The sequence below is a fragment of the Parasteatoda tepidariorum genome, chromosome 4, assembly GCF_982258835.1.
Source record: "Parasteatoda tepidariorum strain Cologne lab strain chromosome 4, Ptep-v5.0, whole genome shotgun sequence".
NCBI lineage: Eukaryota > Metazoa > Arthropoda > Arachnida > Araneae > Theridiidae > Parasteatoda > Parasteatoda tepidariorum.
The window spans coordinates 11,801,113-11,818,650 of NC_141758.1; the positions used below are offsets into that span (position 1 = coordinate 11,801,113).

At 30.7% G+C, this 17,538-nt stretch overlaps 1 protein-coding gene across 1 annotated transcript in view; it reads left to right on the forward strand.

Annotated features, from left to right (window-relative positions):
- The first annotated feature begins 389 nt into the window (after positions 1-389).
- Positions 390-17,538, forward strand: part of LOC107451644 (potassium channel subfamily T member 2-like) — a 388,964-nt gene continuing 371,815 nt past the window's right edge. Inside the window, exons 1-2 of the mRNA XM_071181980.2 lie at positions 390-548; positions 8,111-8,683. Of these exons, the coding sequence (XP_071038081.2) occupies positions 8,544-8,683 (140 nt within the window). The 5' untranslated portion in view covers positions 390-548; positions 8,111-8,543. The remainder of the gene's footprint in view (positions 549-8,110; positions 8,684-17,538) is intronic.

Sequence of the window (17,538 nt, forward strand, 5' to 3'; positions counted from 1 at the left end):
AAGAACCAATTGAATCATAATATTTGAAGTCACAAAAACCTTTTCATAAGAAATTCTTTCGGTTGGAAAAAAATATTGTAAAAATTATATCAAATGATCTGGAAAGCGATTACTTTTTCTATTTTCCATTTTAACAATTCTTGAAAGAACTAGATAAAATAAGAAGGATACAAAGCCATGTTATTAAATAAGCGTATTATGAAAAAAATAACTATAAAAACGCCAAGATGATTGGATATATTTTTTCAACGAGTGCGGAAAGTCCCAGCATCCCCAGAACTAGAAGAAAGAGCACTAAGATCATGCGGTTGCCTGGCAACCCATCCATCCAGTACAGTAGCGCCATCTACATGATCAGATATTTGGCTATGGATCTTCTCTATCTCACCGCATTTTCTATGTTGATGCCCAAAAGAGAAACTGGATGATGTGAAAACAACGTCACGTCATATAGCTTGTTAGTGTTTTTTATTTCTGCGCATGTTTGGACGTGAATTAGATTTCTGTGGTTTTTTTATGTGATCAGAAATTGAATGGGAATTGTGACGGTAACTATTATTTGGTTCTACTATTGTTTGTAGAATTATATACGTAGAGAATACATTAGAATGGAATGGCTTTTTTCCCCCACATTAGTATTGCTGATTCGTTCTCAAACAGCATAATAAATGATTTCTAATAAAATATAAATTAATGAGAAAAATATAAAATTTACGATTCTTTTTTAATTGACTTATTTTACTAAAAATTACTTAAAATCAAATTTTTTTGCGAATCACTAAAAATTACCAAACACAATTTATACTATAACTGATACTTGCTTTTACGAAAACTATTATTTAATTCTATTCTGGAGTATTTTATACGTGCGCAAATACTATGAAGTACTTTTTACATGCCATGAATTATGTGCTTAGAAAGAATATACATTAGAATCTCTATTATTTCCTCTTATACTTATTTTGCTTATTAGTATTACTGATTCGATCTCAAACAACATAATAAATGATTTTTAATAAAATGTAAATGAATGAGAAAAAATATAAAATTATGGTTCTTTTTAAATTTACTTATTTGACTAATAATTACATAAAACCAATTTTTTCCCGGGTCGCTTAAAAATATAAAAAATAGCCAAAAAAGTATTTATTATGTACGTTGAGAATACATCAGAGTGGAAAGCTTTTGCTATTCCCCCACATTAGTATTACTATTTCGATCTCAAACAGTAAAATAAATAATTTTTTATGAAGAAGAAGAAAAAAAAAACTCTAAATAAGGAAAAAAATGCATAATAAAATATTCTTTTCAATTTATTTTTTAATTTTACTATTAATTATAAAAGCAATTTCTTTGCTGTTCATTAAATTTAGAAAAGTGACCGAAAAACAATCTTTACGAAAACTATTATTTGGTTCCACGAAAATCACTAAGTTCTGGTATGTAGTACTCCCTATGTGCGTAAATACAATGAAATACTTTTTACGCACTAGGAATTATATATGTAGGAATATAATACATTAGAATCGCAAGTATTTTTTATTTTCTTACAATAATATTGCTGATTCGATCTCAAACTGCATAATAAATTATTTGTAATGAACAGAATAAAAATCTTAATGTCTAATAAAAAAATATTTATATAAATATAAATAAATAAAAAAATTTTATATAAAAATATTTATATAAATTTTTTGATAATATTTATGCTTCATTTCAATTTCTCTTATTTTAGTAATAATTATGAAATCAATCTTTTTTTTCTGGTTACTAGAAATGAAAAATAAATGAAAAAAATACCACAGAACAATTTCTATGTTCTTTTGTATGATTACAAAGTGAGCGGGAATTACAACGGTAACTATTATTCTACTATTGTTTGTCGAATAATATACGTAGAGTGGAAAGCTTTCTCTATTTTTTCATGTTAGTAATTCTATTTCTTTCTCAAACATCATAATAAATGGTTTTTAATAAATAAAACAAAAATCAAAATAAATAAAACAAAAGTCTCTATAAATAAAACAATATTTATAAACTTAAAGATTCCTTTCAATTTTTTTATTTTTTATTTTTGTTTGTAGAATTATATACGCAGAGAATAAATTAGAGTGAATAGCTTTTTTCCCACATTGGTATTGCTGACTCGATTTCAAACAGAATAATAAATGATTTTTAATAAATAAAACAAAAATTAAAATGAATAAGTAAAAAATATTTGTATAAATATAAATAAAATTTTTTTTTTATATAAAAATATTTATATAATTTTTTTTATAATATTTATGCTTCATTTCAGCTTGAATAAGTAAAAAAAATGTTTAAAACATTTATATTTCATTTCAATTTTACTTATTTTACTAATAATTATAAAACCAATCGTTTTTTTCGGGATACTAGAAATGAAAAATAAACGAAAAAACAACCACAAAACAGTTTCTATGCTCTTCGATATTATTGCGAAGTGAATGGGAATTGTGACGGTAACTATTATTTGGTTCTACATGTTGTTTGTAGAATTATAGACGTAGAGAATACATTAGAATAGATAGCATTTTCCCCACATTACTATTGTTGAACCGACCTCAAACAGCATAACTAAATGATTTTTAATAAATAAAACAAAAAAATATAAATGAATAAAAATATTTATACATTTAAAGAATCTTTTCAATTTTTATTTATGATACTAACAATGTTTTTTTGTGGTTACAAAACAATGCTTTTTGTGGGTTACTAAAAATGGCAAGAAAATAACAGATTCAGAAAATTATTGTAGCGGTATAGCAATTATTTTAATAATGCAAGTTCTTAGTATTTAAAAAAAATATTGTTAGTGGGATTGACGGTCAAAGCATTATAAAGCAACTTTGTAGAAACTGAGATGAAAATATTAATATATATTTCAGATAATTTCAGATCAGGCCAGATAATTTTTAAAAACAAAATCTCCCATGAAAATCAGGAGAATAGGCACCGATGTGATTTTTTAAATTACAGATAGAGAATTTATTTTCTGTGATTCCGAACTTTATTGTGATTTGCTATTATTTTCCAATTGCTATTACTTATTGTGAATTCCTAATATTCTCCAATTAGTAGACGTACTGAGCTACCAACTTTCTACGCTTTCTGGGAAAGTTTATTCTCGTGGTAGCAATTTAGTAGCTATTATTTTAATATTCTCCACTTAATAGATGTACAGAGCTACCAACTTTCTACGCGTTTTGGGAAAATTTCTTCTAGTGGTAGCAGTTTAGTAGCTATTATTTTAATATTTTCCAATTAGTAGGTGTACAGAGCTACCAACTTTCTACGCTTTTTTGGAAAATTTCTTCTAGTGGTAGCAATTTAGTAGCTATTATTTTAATATTTTCCAATTAGTAGATGTACAGAGCTACCAACTTTCTACGCGTTTTGGGAAAATTTCTTCTAGTGTAGCAGTTTAGTAGCTATTATTTTAATATTTTCCAATTAGTAGGTCCACATAGCTACCAACTTTCTAAGCTTTTTTGAGAAATTTCTTCTAGTGGTAGCAATTTAGTAGCTATTATTTTAATATTTTCCAATTAGTAGATGTACAGAGCTACCAACTTTCTACGCTTTTTGGGAAAATTTCTTCTAGTGTAGCAGTTTAGTAGCTATTATTTTAATATTTTTCAATTAGTAGGTTCACATAGCTACCAACTTTCTAAGCTTTTTTGAGAAATTTCTTCTAGTGGTAGCAATTTAGTAGCTATTATTTTAATATTTTCCAATTAGTAGATGTACAGAGCTATCAACTTTCTACTCTTTTTGGGAAACTTTCTTCGTGTAGTAGCTAGTGGAAGATAAGTATATGTTTTATTGTATTTTTCTTTATTTTACAAATTTGATTTCAAAGTTTTCCCCTAAAACTACATGTAGATTTAAAATTTTTACCCCTTTCATAAGATTAAAGTTTCATACTCCCTTTGTTCTGGTTCTTGTAACGAGCCTTTTAAAATGTTTAAAAAAATTACCAAAGCTTTAGTTGATTGTCTATCATTCTGTAGAGTATTTTGCCAAAAGCTCGGTAGTTTGCAGTTCTACAATTATCACGCTGTCATACCCTCCAACAACTAAATTTCCATAAATAATGGAAGTAAATTTCCAAGTGGTAGCAAAGGTAGTGTATTAATATTTAAATAAATTAGAATTAAGAGAATTTTGTTTATCACTACATGTAAATAGCATAAACAAATACATAAAAGGTCAGATATTGAATTTATTTCGTTTTTAAGTAACTTTAAAATTTGTTTCAAAATTTTTAAAGAATGTTTCAAAATTTTCTGCTTTAGTTTACAACTACTGGAAAAAAATTCTGCTGAAATTAGGTACATACAGATACCTAAAATTTCGCTGGGTTTAGGTACCTAATGAAAGATTAATATTTTTGCCAGATTATCCGGCTAAAATTCATTTGTTTCCCGCCGGACCTGGGTAACCTGAAATATATATACCGTCGTTGAAAAGCTGACCCAATTTTTTGGGTTTACGACTATGTTCTAATCCGTAGCCTTGTAATTTTGAACCGAACCCAGAAGACAAGGGAACTCCTGCATCACATATTGGGAGAAATTTGCCTTCGCTACATGAAGAGGAAAACCACGAAAGCCTTCCATGGTCACTGAGCATATTTTTGCGTCAGCACTAAGGTCGGTGCTAGCTGGATGCGGAATTCGTATCGACCAGCCACAGCTGGGATTCGAACCTGGTTCACCTAATTGGAAAGCGAACGCTCCATCTCCTGAGCCATCACGACTCCCCGGCCTTGCATTATAACATTTGTGTGTAAAAAAATCGTAATAACTTTTATGAAACAATAAATTTTCAAGAAATAATTCAGGAAATGTATCGCGCGCATTTCCTAGATATTTAGATGAAAATATGTGTTTTTGTTTTTAGATTTTGTTAAAAGAAATTTAAAAAAAAGTTTCTGAAAAATATTTGGATTGATTGTTTGGTTATTTCATTTGCACCGACCGGACTGTGGAGTGGTCAGGGAGCTGACCTCACATCAGAGAGGTACTGGGTTCGAATCCCGGACAAGGCATGGATGTTCTTTCATTCTCTGTAATTACTGTGGGAACAATGTTGGCCCTGAAAGAGGGGCCAACAATTTTGCTCTACTAATACCTGAATGGCGGATGTCAATCGGATGGGCATTGGAAAGGAAAAAAAATTATATTTGCATTCATTAATGTAACTTCTGTTAAAAGAAGGATATTTTAAGAATATCTTAAAAAATCACATGACATTCAATGAAAATTTTTCTAACTATTCTTGTTTAACTTTTTAATCATCTGAACAATTATATACGTAATTTATTTGGAATGGTATATTCCTTAATATAATTTCTGAAGCTTTTCGAGTCTCTTATTACTAATGCTGAACAGGAGATTAATATAGTTATTCTGCTGCTCGTATCTCACAACTCCATCTCCGTTTTTTCAACCCCTAAAAGATAACACAATTCCTAGGTCAAGCTACAATAAAAGGGGGAAATTTGTTTTCATGGAAGAAAAGCTTTATCTTCAAAAGTATAGCGTATTTGTGTAACACAAAGAAAAAAAACCTCGAAAACCTCTAATGGTCAACCAGACGGTCAGAGAAACTTTTTCAGAGTGGTTGAAAATTGGATTTATTGAGCTATAATGGGTAAGAAATGCGATTTCTAGTAAAAATCTTGCTCAATGTTTCCAATAGACTCTTTCTATTAACACATGCTTTTTTTTCCATATTAAATATAAATCTACTTTTACTAAAAATGTAATTTAATGTCCCCATGTACGAGGGCGAGATGTCCTGATTCCCATATGGGCACATTTAACCTCTTCGAAAAGTTGGAATCATAAATACATTCGTATTGAATCAGAATCAGGAGGTAAAAAATAAATAAAAAGCGATTGCTTAAGTTTGGGCATGGCTAATTTGGCACACTTATTTTTGCTTTTATTTTAAGTCTAACACATCCAATCCATGTTTGTTAGAAGTGTAACGATACAATTTTTATTTCAAAATAAGTAGAAAATGAATTATTTTTACCCCACCCACAAATAAACAGCTTTAAAAATAGTTTGGCTTCCAGTTTTTTCCTTTTTACTCTGATTGTCACAACCCTGAGAATGCATATGTGACTCGCCCCTCTCGAAGACGTTAATTGAATTTTGGTTCTGCCTTTTTTTTCCCCGCCATTTCCATCCTGCTAGCGTTCCTACCTTCGTCATTTCTGTTTTTCTTCGTTTACATATTGAAACCAGGGCTCGAAACAAACAAAACAAAACAAAAAAAAACGAGTCCAGTACTAATTTTTTGTCGTTATTGCCGTATTTGGGTAATGAAATTTGACAGTGTATTCGGTACATCTCCAACTGGAATATCAAATACTGGAGGGTATGTGTTAACCCTATTAACCCTTTATCGTCATCAAAATTTATCTCGGAGTCTGAGGACGTAAACAGCCTTTTTAACATCCATCTTTAAGTTTTAACTGAAGGGTCACACTTTCTTGTAACTGCAAAGCAAATTGAAGGGAAAGAAAAATTAAATATTATTTATTCTAGCAAAATTTTTTCGCCATTATCTACCAATAAGTTAAGAGTCAACATAATAATAAACTTATTTTCAAATGAAAAGCGTGGTAACTGAATTAATTTATTATTGAAATTTATGTAATTTACAGTCGTTCCAGACCACAGTCTGGAAAAATTTAAAAAGGGGCTACACATGTTCATACCTGCCAACATTCACTCTTTTCGAGAAAGGATTTTCCAAGTGGTAGCAAAACAATTACCGAAAAATTATCCTCCTCAAAGATATATTTATAGTATTTTAATCGGGTTGAAATTCGCTATCGTAAGGAATAATATGCTTTTATATATTTGTTGTAATTATTTATATGTAGTGGTGGTCAAACCGATTTAAAATTATTATTATAATTCGAAAAGTTTAGTGTAATATCAGGAACTTCGCTAGCACTTTAAATATGAAAATAAAGTCTTCCGGGGAAAACCGGAAGAGTTGGCAGCTATGCATGTTTAATGCAGGGCTGAAAGTCTATATATATCAAGATGGAAAAGAGTAAAAACTGGAAACAAATAAATTACATTTTTAGCTTTTTTTCGGGAATAATAAAAATAACCATAACTACCGAATTTTTTTAACGGATATAATTTATATATCAATTCCTTCTCCCCGATATCACTGTTAATAGCAGTAAATTGTTTATAGTTAAGAATAGATTTACTTGTCCCGAAAATTATCTATTATTGAAATAGCTCTACTACCAGTTTCTTCTCTTTTCCGTCTCGCTTTCAGGCCTGGTTTAATGAAGTTATCTTAACTGTTTGGTTTAAGTTTTATGATTCAGTTGGCAGCATAGCTATTTAATTTAAAAATACGTTTGATCTATGGTAATAAGCAGGGTTCCCGCGGATATTGTAAATTTTAAAAAGTAGTATCAAAAATTAAGCAAATGTCGATAATTTAATTTCTATGTAACTACCACGAAAATTTGTTTTACAAAGAAAGTATATATATACAAGAAAATTCCATCGATTAATCCACTTAACGGCGAAGTGGTATCTCAAAATAAGAATTATTATTTAGCATTAACCTAATTTTACTGCAACTACTAAAATTTTTCAAAGACCGCGGAAACCCTGAATGAGTTTTTATAATTAGTTTCTCTATCTTTCCTACCAGTTTTAAAAATTTTCTGTATTGCAACTGTGCTGAACATTTGTGTTCCTCATAATATGCTAAGGTTTTCGCACATAATATAAGGTTTTCGTAGGTTTTTCTCTCCATGTAACTCAAACGCATTTTACTTCCATCAAAAAGTCCTCTAAGAAGGTAAGTTTCTCGCAATGCTTAATCCAGGAGTTCCCTTGTCTTCTGGATGGGGTTCAAAGTGACAAGGATGCGGAGTTTAACATTGGTAGTCGTAAACTGAAAATTCGGACAGCTGTTCCACGACGGCTATAAAATTAAATATAAAAATCCCGTATGAAATGCTTTAAACATAGTAAAATGTTTAGAATTTTTTTTTTTAAATATTATTTTTAATGCAATCTATTTTCTTTTAAAGGTGCTGTGCATGAAGAAGGAGGAACTTATACTTTCTAGGCAAATTTATAACTACAGAAAAAGCATTTAGAAGACAATTTTATAATAATGTGTAAAAAGAAGAATAATTTTTCCTAAACAAAATAGAAGTATGCCAACTAAAGATATCGCCAAGAATATTTGTATTGAACCTTATTTTATTTTGACATCGTATGATACTTTCAGTGCTTCTCTTTTTCTCTCCTTTGAATAAAATAATGGAATGCCAACGCAAATTTTAATAAAAAACTTGGCGGCTATTTTTCGCATTCAGAAATGGAAGTGACTTCTTCTCAAAACAGAATTTGAGGATGAAACGAATGGATTACCGTTTGTGATAGCCGAAATATCTTGTGCCAAATTTGGATTACCCATCTGTATAATTTTCGGCCCCTGCTTACGCTTCTGCTTACGTAATGGATGGCCGAAGATCACCTCAGTACGGATCTAGGCATTCGTTGAATAAGATCCGTACTAGTCCACGGTCATCTTTGACAATGTACGATAGGACGCTAGGTGTGGATACTCTCTGGTTTAAAGGACGATCCGAAGAGAGGTAAGAGGCAGTTAATTCTTTATTCATTTCAACACTCTCTGGTGACTGTATTCACATGGCTTATAATCCTTTGGTGCAAAATTTTAATTCAACCTATTTTTCATTATTGTGTATTGTTTTCATCATTTTTCACTAGTTTGTATATGTATGCTCGGGGTAGGAAAAATTGTCGATTAGGCATGAGATAATTAATTAGAAATATTCTAAAATGCAGAAATCCTCTCAAATTTGGGGAAATCATCAAAATGCGGGATGGTTTTATCAAAAGGGGAGTTCTATCAAGCTCTGCTGCACACAAAGAATATTTTAATCGCTGTTCTAATGGAATTAGTCATTTGAGGTAAATGCACGTCTAATACCCGTGTCATCGCTACATAGCCTCGTTTCAATTGGTGACCCGGTGCCTTTAACAAGGGAATTGTTACTTGTCCAGCACAGCAGCCGACAGACACTGTGTCAGCCAGAGAAAAACATACTTAATAGGATGTATGATCGCCTCTAAAAACTACACAATTCTCGCATAGGCGTTCCATACTGTTTATTATGGTGTGCAACTGTGGCAAACGCACATGTGGTTTCATTCTGTTCTTCATGCTGTGTACAATTGTGGTTTCATACTATGACAAACGCACCCACTCTTGCACTAAGGCATTCTTAGGTTCATCGACGGTCATTGGATCTGATCTTCGAATTTCAATTGAGCGTTCATAGGCGTCCCATACATGTTTGATGGAACTAAGGTCAGGAGATATCGCAGGCAATCCTTGAATATTCACTGATTAGAGGTATTAGTCTGCCAACTTGTCGGCAGACAACTTGCCGATTAGAGGTATTAGTCTGCTATGCGGACGGGCGTTATCATCCGTAAAGAGGAAATTTGGTCCATTTGCTTTCTGGAAATATTTCACATTTTGTGTAAGGGGCTTTGTACCGCTGACCTGACGGAGTACCTCTAACGAATAAACGAAGTTCGATACGCTCGTCCACCATGATTCCTGTCCAGGCTATATAATTTTTTTCTTGTTATCAAACTAAGTACAAAAATAGCGCATTTTTTTTATTTAAATATTTTAAATTTACATATATTTTATTGTTAAAATTTATAAATATTTTTAACAGATTATTTTTTTCAATAAAGAGTTAGACTATGAATAAAAGTTCTAAAGAAATTGAATATTACTTTTAATCATATTAAAACAGAAATTTTAAAATTTATTTTGGTTAAATGAATACTTACTTTATGTAATACAAAGGTAAAACGTATATACTAAAGAAAATACGGAAAAACATAAACAAAATATTCATTAGAAGTCATATTTAGTATGATGAACTTCGAAACAACTCTGGAGACAAAGTCCTACCTCAAATTCTTCGCACTAAATTCGCGTTTCTTTGCAAATTTTGTAAACTTTTTTATTTATTTTTTTTAAATTACGAATCAACACACTAAGAGAAGAGCGTGTAAAATTCTGAAAAATATGCTTAGACATTTCGCAAAAAATATAGATAACTAAAGCTATCTGCTTATACCACAGAAAAGCAGAAACGAAACGAAACCAGGTATGGGAAAAGAGCGGGTTGCACAGTTAAATAGAAGGAAAATATCCATCTCCGAGGAATTCACAAGTCGGGCAGTGAGAGGATTAAGGAACCCTTTCAGTCAGAAAACAGGTTTCATTTCGTCCTTGTTAGTCTATGGAATCGATCTGAATGAGCTAAGCTAAGATGAACGAAAAGTAATTTCTTTATTTCCCGCAAAGGTTTTTTTTCTGCCTTCAGATTTTATTACATCGCGAAACCTTAAATCGGTGTCTGGAATTTCCCTACTTTTTTGCATTTAATTACTAAAATTTTAAAAAAAATATATCTGTTTCCTTTATTCAATTAAATGTATTTTATTGAACTTAGTTACCGAATTTTAAGACTAAGTATTTTGACCAAGTTTAAAGTTTCTTGGAGTTCAGGTTTGAAAAATATTTGCACCTTTCAAATAATATTTCGAGTAATAAGTTCAATAGAATACATTTCAATGAATAAAATATCGGTGTATATAATTCTCTAAACGTTAACATGGATGAAATATAACCTTTATGATTCAAATGGACGCTTAATTTCTATTTTTAAAAGCACAAATAAAAATTAAAAAAAAAGATTTAAGAATAGCAAGAGATATTTAATTTCACCACTTTTTTTCCTCAAATTTATTTTTCGTATATAAAAAATACTAAAATATGTATTCATCAGTTATTGGGTTTCGCCTAAATCTCTTGCAAACAAAATAGCGACCATAAATTATAACGGTTGCTATGATTATACAATATAAGTGAGTTTTTGACCAAGTTTCTTGGAGTACGGGCTTTAAAAAATATTAGCACCTTTCAAATTTAAGATTCGGGAAATATTTCAGGGAATAAATTTCAATTAATAAAATGAAACGAATATCAGTGAATATAATTCTCTATATGTTAACATGGACGACGTATCACCTTTGGGACTTAAAGGGATCTTTAATTTCTATTTTTAACAGCATAAATAAAAATTTAAAAAAAATATATAATAATAGTTAGAGATATTAAATTCTCACCACTTTTTTCCTAGATTTTCTTTTAATATTATTTTCCACTTCAGGCATCATTATAAAACTTGACGTAAGCGGTTAAACAAAATAGCGACTGTAATTTAAAGAGGTTGTTATGTCTATTTTGCAAGTGTGAGTTTTTTTTTTCTCTACGAGATAAAATATTTCTACTTGTTTTTCTAATCTTTCTTAGGCAACAGAAAAGAATATCATAAAATAGAATGGAATATAATAGAATAGAACATAATTCACATTCAATTATTGAAAATAGACTGCTAACTTGCTACTCTTTTTAGGAAAAATTTCTTTTAGTGGTAGTTAAGTTTATGCTTTTATGTATTCTTTGATCGTTTATAAATTCATTTAAAAAAATTTTTTTCCACCACTGCTTGTAAATGATTCGAAATCTTATATTAAAATAACCTTCCCGCAATCAGTCGTTTAAAATATTAGCATAATTAACAAAAAGTTTACGAACTTTAGTTTTTAATTGTCTACTACTCAATTAAATATTTTGCAAAAAGCGTAGTAGTTGGCAGTCCTGTGAAGGGCATAAGGACGTTTCCTTTGTAGCAACGCCTCCTACGACTGAAAGCCTCCACACGGTTTTTTGTAAGTAGACCGATCAGACCACTAGTGGTAGCAAATATATGTCCAAAAATTTGTTTAATTTATGAATATAATGGCTACAATGTTTGCCAATCAATGTTTTTTTACCTTACAGTATGTAATTTAATGATGAATGGGATAGGGGTCGCTTCGCGGCACAGGAGCCCAGTTTATTCAAATAAAGAAGAAGAAGAATTTATGAATATGATTGGTTTCTCTTATTTACTTGTCTACCACTACAGATTCAATTCTAAACTACACAATGTAAATTTCTCTCAGTCACTTTTAACAATAAAATTTGGGTTCATGCGCGCAACAGGTTCACTTTTTAAATTGTCTGTGCAGACTACCTATAAGCAATCGTGTGGAGGCTTTCTGTTGTAGGAGGTGATGTGTGTACACATGTTTATGATTTTTTTGCAGTAGTAGCAGCGATATAACAATTATTTTTACAACTGTAATCAAGAATAATTTATAAAAATTTGAAATACGTTTTTAAAATGTTTTCAATCTACATGAAAGTCTTAAAAGTTCTAGGAAAACTACTTCGTTTCGCCCTATTTATCGAAGAAATTATCTATTCGTGATTACGACAAACATGAATGATTCATTATAAACGTAATCGGTACTATAATCGCCCGTCGTAATTTTTTTATTGTTTTAAAATTGAAGTTGTAGCTATAGTGAAGTGTTTGCGCCAGCTTTCAGAAAATATAGTAAATATTCAGTAGGCAGGAAATCTTGCCTACCACTTTTTTAAAATTTTAATCACTAACAGCTGTAATTCATTTTTTTGGAAAAATTGCCAGCATACAATGTATTAACTAGGCAAACACTTGATAATTTATAATATGTGTTTTATAACATGTATTTCAATCAGTCGGCGAAGCCAAGATAATTAGAAACACATAATTCGATTAAATTTTTAATTTTTTTAATATTATTATCGTTATTGAAATGGTTTGAAGAAATTAAAGCAATACTCAAAAATAGTTTTATTTATACACACATCGATGCCAACTTGTTCCGGACAGCGAATAAATATTTTGAAGTGGTAGTTTATTAATTGTAATTCTTGGTGTAATAAATTCAATTTAATAGATTTTAATCCACCACTATTTCTAAACAATTCGTAGGCTTATATAATTCACCACTTTTTTCAGAATTGTCATGCAAAGGCTTTTATAAAACTAGCGAAATGTGTCTAATATTTGCAAATTCAGTTAGTAGCTATTTACTGTTTGGCCAGACGGGTAAGCCATGTAAAATTAGCGTGGCATTCAAAGTGTTAAGCTTTTGTAGGTCAGAAAATTCTAATTCAAAAACTTAGTTAAGCTAAGCAAATTGTATTCATCAATTGCATGTCTACAGTGAAGCGATTTTCTTTGTCTCTACATTTTTCAAAATAAAAAGTGGTTAAATAATTTTTACTTATTGTTACTCTCATGTAAGTAGGTTTATGTGCTCATTCCAAGGATTCCAAAAGCGATTAAAAACTAAATTCATTTTTACTTATTTATTATTATATATCTTTAATTATTCAATTGTTTTAAAGAAGCCGTATATTTTAAAATTCGATTTCTCAGAAACAATTCGACCGATTTCTCTCAAATTTTGTATTTTGCCATGCGAAATGACATACTTTAAATTGACGTGAAAAACTGCATGCATTACAATTCAAAATGCTTTCGACTATTATAAAATAAAATAATTAAAAATAATGAACAGTTTATATTTTGCATGGAATTATCTTTGGATGAATGAATTTTAGAATTGTGTGTGAATTCTTTTATAATTCGCTTAAAAAGTTCTCGAGGTAGGACGAAATACGCAAAACGAGAAATCAACATTAAGGGATCCAAACTTTGGATCGCTCTCCTGACCCCAGATTGCTGCTGCCCCCTATGTTTTGGGGGGGTCAGAAATCCGAATCCGTCGAGAAAAAGGTATGTTTATTCAGAGAAAGTAGATTTTTGGGTCAGAGTTTGCAACTTAAAATACAGAGATGCCAACTGCCGGGGACACGCCAGAATAATAATAAAAAAAAAGAACGGTAAATAAATTCAAAGTAAATTTTGCAAATATCTGATTATTTTTATTTATTTATTTATTTTTTTGAAAGGCATAGCATGACATCGCTTCGCTTTATTTAAAAAGAACTGGGCACCTGGGCCGCGCAGCGTCCCCTATCCCATACATCGTGACATATATACATTGTGTTTAAAAACATTTTGAAATTTTGCTACATTGTGGTGGCATAGCATGACATAAGTACGTGGTGAATTATATAAGCCTACGAATTATGTAGAAATAGTGGTGGATAAAAATCTACTAAATTGAATTTATTAAACCAAGAATCACAATTGATAAACTACCACTTTAAAATATATATTTGCTGTCCGCAGCAAGTTGGCATCTCTGATAAATATCGTCTGCGCTAATTAATTAGCATATTTGAGGTCATCCTTTCAAACCATTAAGATTGAATCCTAGAAGTCATAGATTCGATTATTAAAGCAAAAAATATTCAGGATGGTCAGTTAATTTTTTTTTTTGCGTATTGTACATTTGATAGTCTTTATTACATTTAAAATATTTATTTAATAATAAGATTTAAGGAACTTAATTTGTAACTTTTGAAATTAATTGTTATGCCTGTTATAGAGGCCAAATAAAAAAAAAAGATCTTTCTCGACAACTAATCAAAATGCCAAAAACACTTTCAGCAAAAGCGGCATTCGCGTGAAAGCTCGGTATTGATTCTTCATTCTTAAAAAAGTTTTCCATTTAATTTCTTTTTCTAACTAAGTTAATGCATTTTATTCAGTTACTGCTTTAAAAAAAATTTTTTTTTATGAAGTTCTGTAGTAATGCGGATAATTTCTAAATTAATTTAAGGCAAAATAATGAATTATTAAGCATTTGATATAATATTGTATGAAATTATTTATATAACAATTTTAGTTTGAATAAAGAAAAATGAATTAAAAACTCAAAGCAATCATTTTCTCATTTTGGCTTGGAAGCGGTAGCATGTGAGACAGTATTGTACGATAGTATTTATATAATTGTGATGCAATTACATGCATTACATATTTCCTAGCTTTTAAAATTTTTTTAATTAAGTAAATGTTATTTTTTTAATCATTCTTATTCCTATTATTATTAAACACAAATAATTTTTTATCATATTTTATAAAAAGCGAATATAAATACTTCAATTTTCTTAACTTTTTAATTCAATGCAACTCATTAATTCAGTTTCTCGACAATTCGAGTATCAAAGACGTGGTGGCTCAGGGAGTAGAGTGCTCGCCTTCCAATGAGGTGAACTGGGTTCGAATCCCGGCAATGATTGGTTGATTCGAATTTCGCACCCGCGCTACAGTGCTTGCTGACGTAGAAATATTCTCAGTGATAGACTGATCATGGGTTAGAGTCCCCTTGCCGTCAGGGTAACCGTGGGAGATCTTCGTGATGTTCCTCTCCATGTAACGTAAATGCGGGTTTGTTCCACCAAAAATCCTCCACGAAGGTAAATTTCTTCCAATACTTAATCCAGAAATTACCTTGTCTTCTGAATTGACTTCAAAATTACAAGAATGCAGATAACCAGTATCTAAAAGTGGAGCTCCTAATTGTAGAACCTAAACCAAGTTAGTTAACTCCGAGTTAAAGTAACTCGCAGTTACGTGCACGGTGAAATGAAATTTTGGAATCTAACCTGGAGTTGCTCTCTTAAAACCTGCGACTGAGTGTTACGGTCAACGCTTCCTATAACTGAAAGCCTCCACACGGCTTTTTATAGGTAGTCCGATCAGACCATTGTGAAGGATATCCAATTACCTATATGACATTTAGACCTGAGTACCAGCCGCAGGCTGCGGCTTTAGCTCATTCATCTGAGTGTAGAATTAGTAATATTACGCAAGAACGTATCAATAAAAACGAGGGGGGGTTGGCCCTAAGTCCCGGAGACCTGCTTCCCCCGCGGCTGTCCGCGGCTTTCACAGGTTGCTCCCCGGGAAGGATATCCAATTAACGAACGAGTCATTTAATAAAGAATATAGTTAAAATAAGAAAGTGGTAGCAAATATATGACTAAAAATTTTTTTTATTTATGAATATTATTGGTTTGCCTTATTCACTTGTCAACCACTATAGATTCAATTCTCCAATATATATGATAAATTTCTCTCAATTACTTTTGCAAAAGGTTTTGGGTTCATGCGCACAACTGGTTCACTTTTTAAACAGTCTGCGCGGACTACTTATAAAAGACCGTGTGGAGGCTTCTTAATGTAGGAGATGATGAAAGAGCACCATATTTTTTCAACTTATAAGAAGTTTAACAGTTGTTAATCATCCAATAGTTCATTCTTCGATTGATTCATTTCATAATTTTTACGCGATGTCATTATTCTTTTTTTAATAATAATTCTTTCACCAATATTTGAAATATTTTTTATCAAAAAATGAAACTACAATAAAAAATATTTAAAATCTTAAATAATAATACAATTCACGATTTTTGAAAACTTTGGGGACATTACTAATGAATGTGTTTTGATTGTTTGGAAAATATTTTGGGTTAAGATGAAATGTTTTTTTTTTCAAAACATTTGAATTCTACACTAATTTGTTTATTTATAACAAAAAGGAATAACTCACTTAAGATGAAAATTGATAAAACTTTTCTGACTGTTTTCAAACGGTATCGCGAGAACAGCTTATTCCCGGCTCCAAAAACTCAGTGTCGCAGAACTGACCCACTTACTTGACCTTTAATATAACACTGAGTCTTCCAAACTTGCACCTCTGGATTTGGCAGTCGTATTTTGAGAGCAAACTTCATGTTAAAATGAATTGGGAATAATTGAAACAAGCGATAATATAAGTCAGTAATATTTTGGATCAAATTTATTGAATCAAAATGAAATATTAAAAGATAAATAATACAACGGAAAAGAGAAAAAAAATGGCAGCAATGCTACTTCATTGTCTGATTTCTTAAAAAGCTTTTATTATTTTAGACTATCTACCAGTATTTTCTTTTTCCCAGATAAGAAACAGACCGGTATTTACCTTATAACTTCTAATGAGATATGCTAATTAGGGATATTAACTGGTTTTTAAAACATGATCAGGAATAACAAAAGCGAATATAAATGTAAGTAGTGGTATAGATCAGCAATTCATTTATGTTTATTTATTCTAATTAATGCTCATTTCTCTTACCCCCTCTTTTCTCTCATGATAATTTCATGCTCGATGAAAGAGCAAAAAGCCCTCCAGGCTAGAAATTCTGAAAATCCAAGCTTAAATCGGAAAATTTCACTTACTGCTGCAGGCGACTTAAAATGTAGAAAGTGCTGATTAATTAAAAGCAAACATCGATTAAAATTTGCTACTTTTTTCTGGCATATTTCTCTCAGTTTATAATTGAAGGTATAACTGAAAAGGATGCTGAATATGATTTGGCACGAAGCCTCACCAACCGATTCGTCGTGTTCTGAAAGATATACGTACACAATATAAGTCATGTATTAGATAAAAGAGGGGTAGGAGCAGGGTTGCAAAAAACCCGGGTTTTTCCAGAAAAGTCTAACCCGTGTGGGTTTTTCATGTTTTATTGGGGTTTTTTGAAAAGAGAGGGCAGGGATAAGTA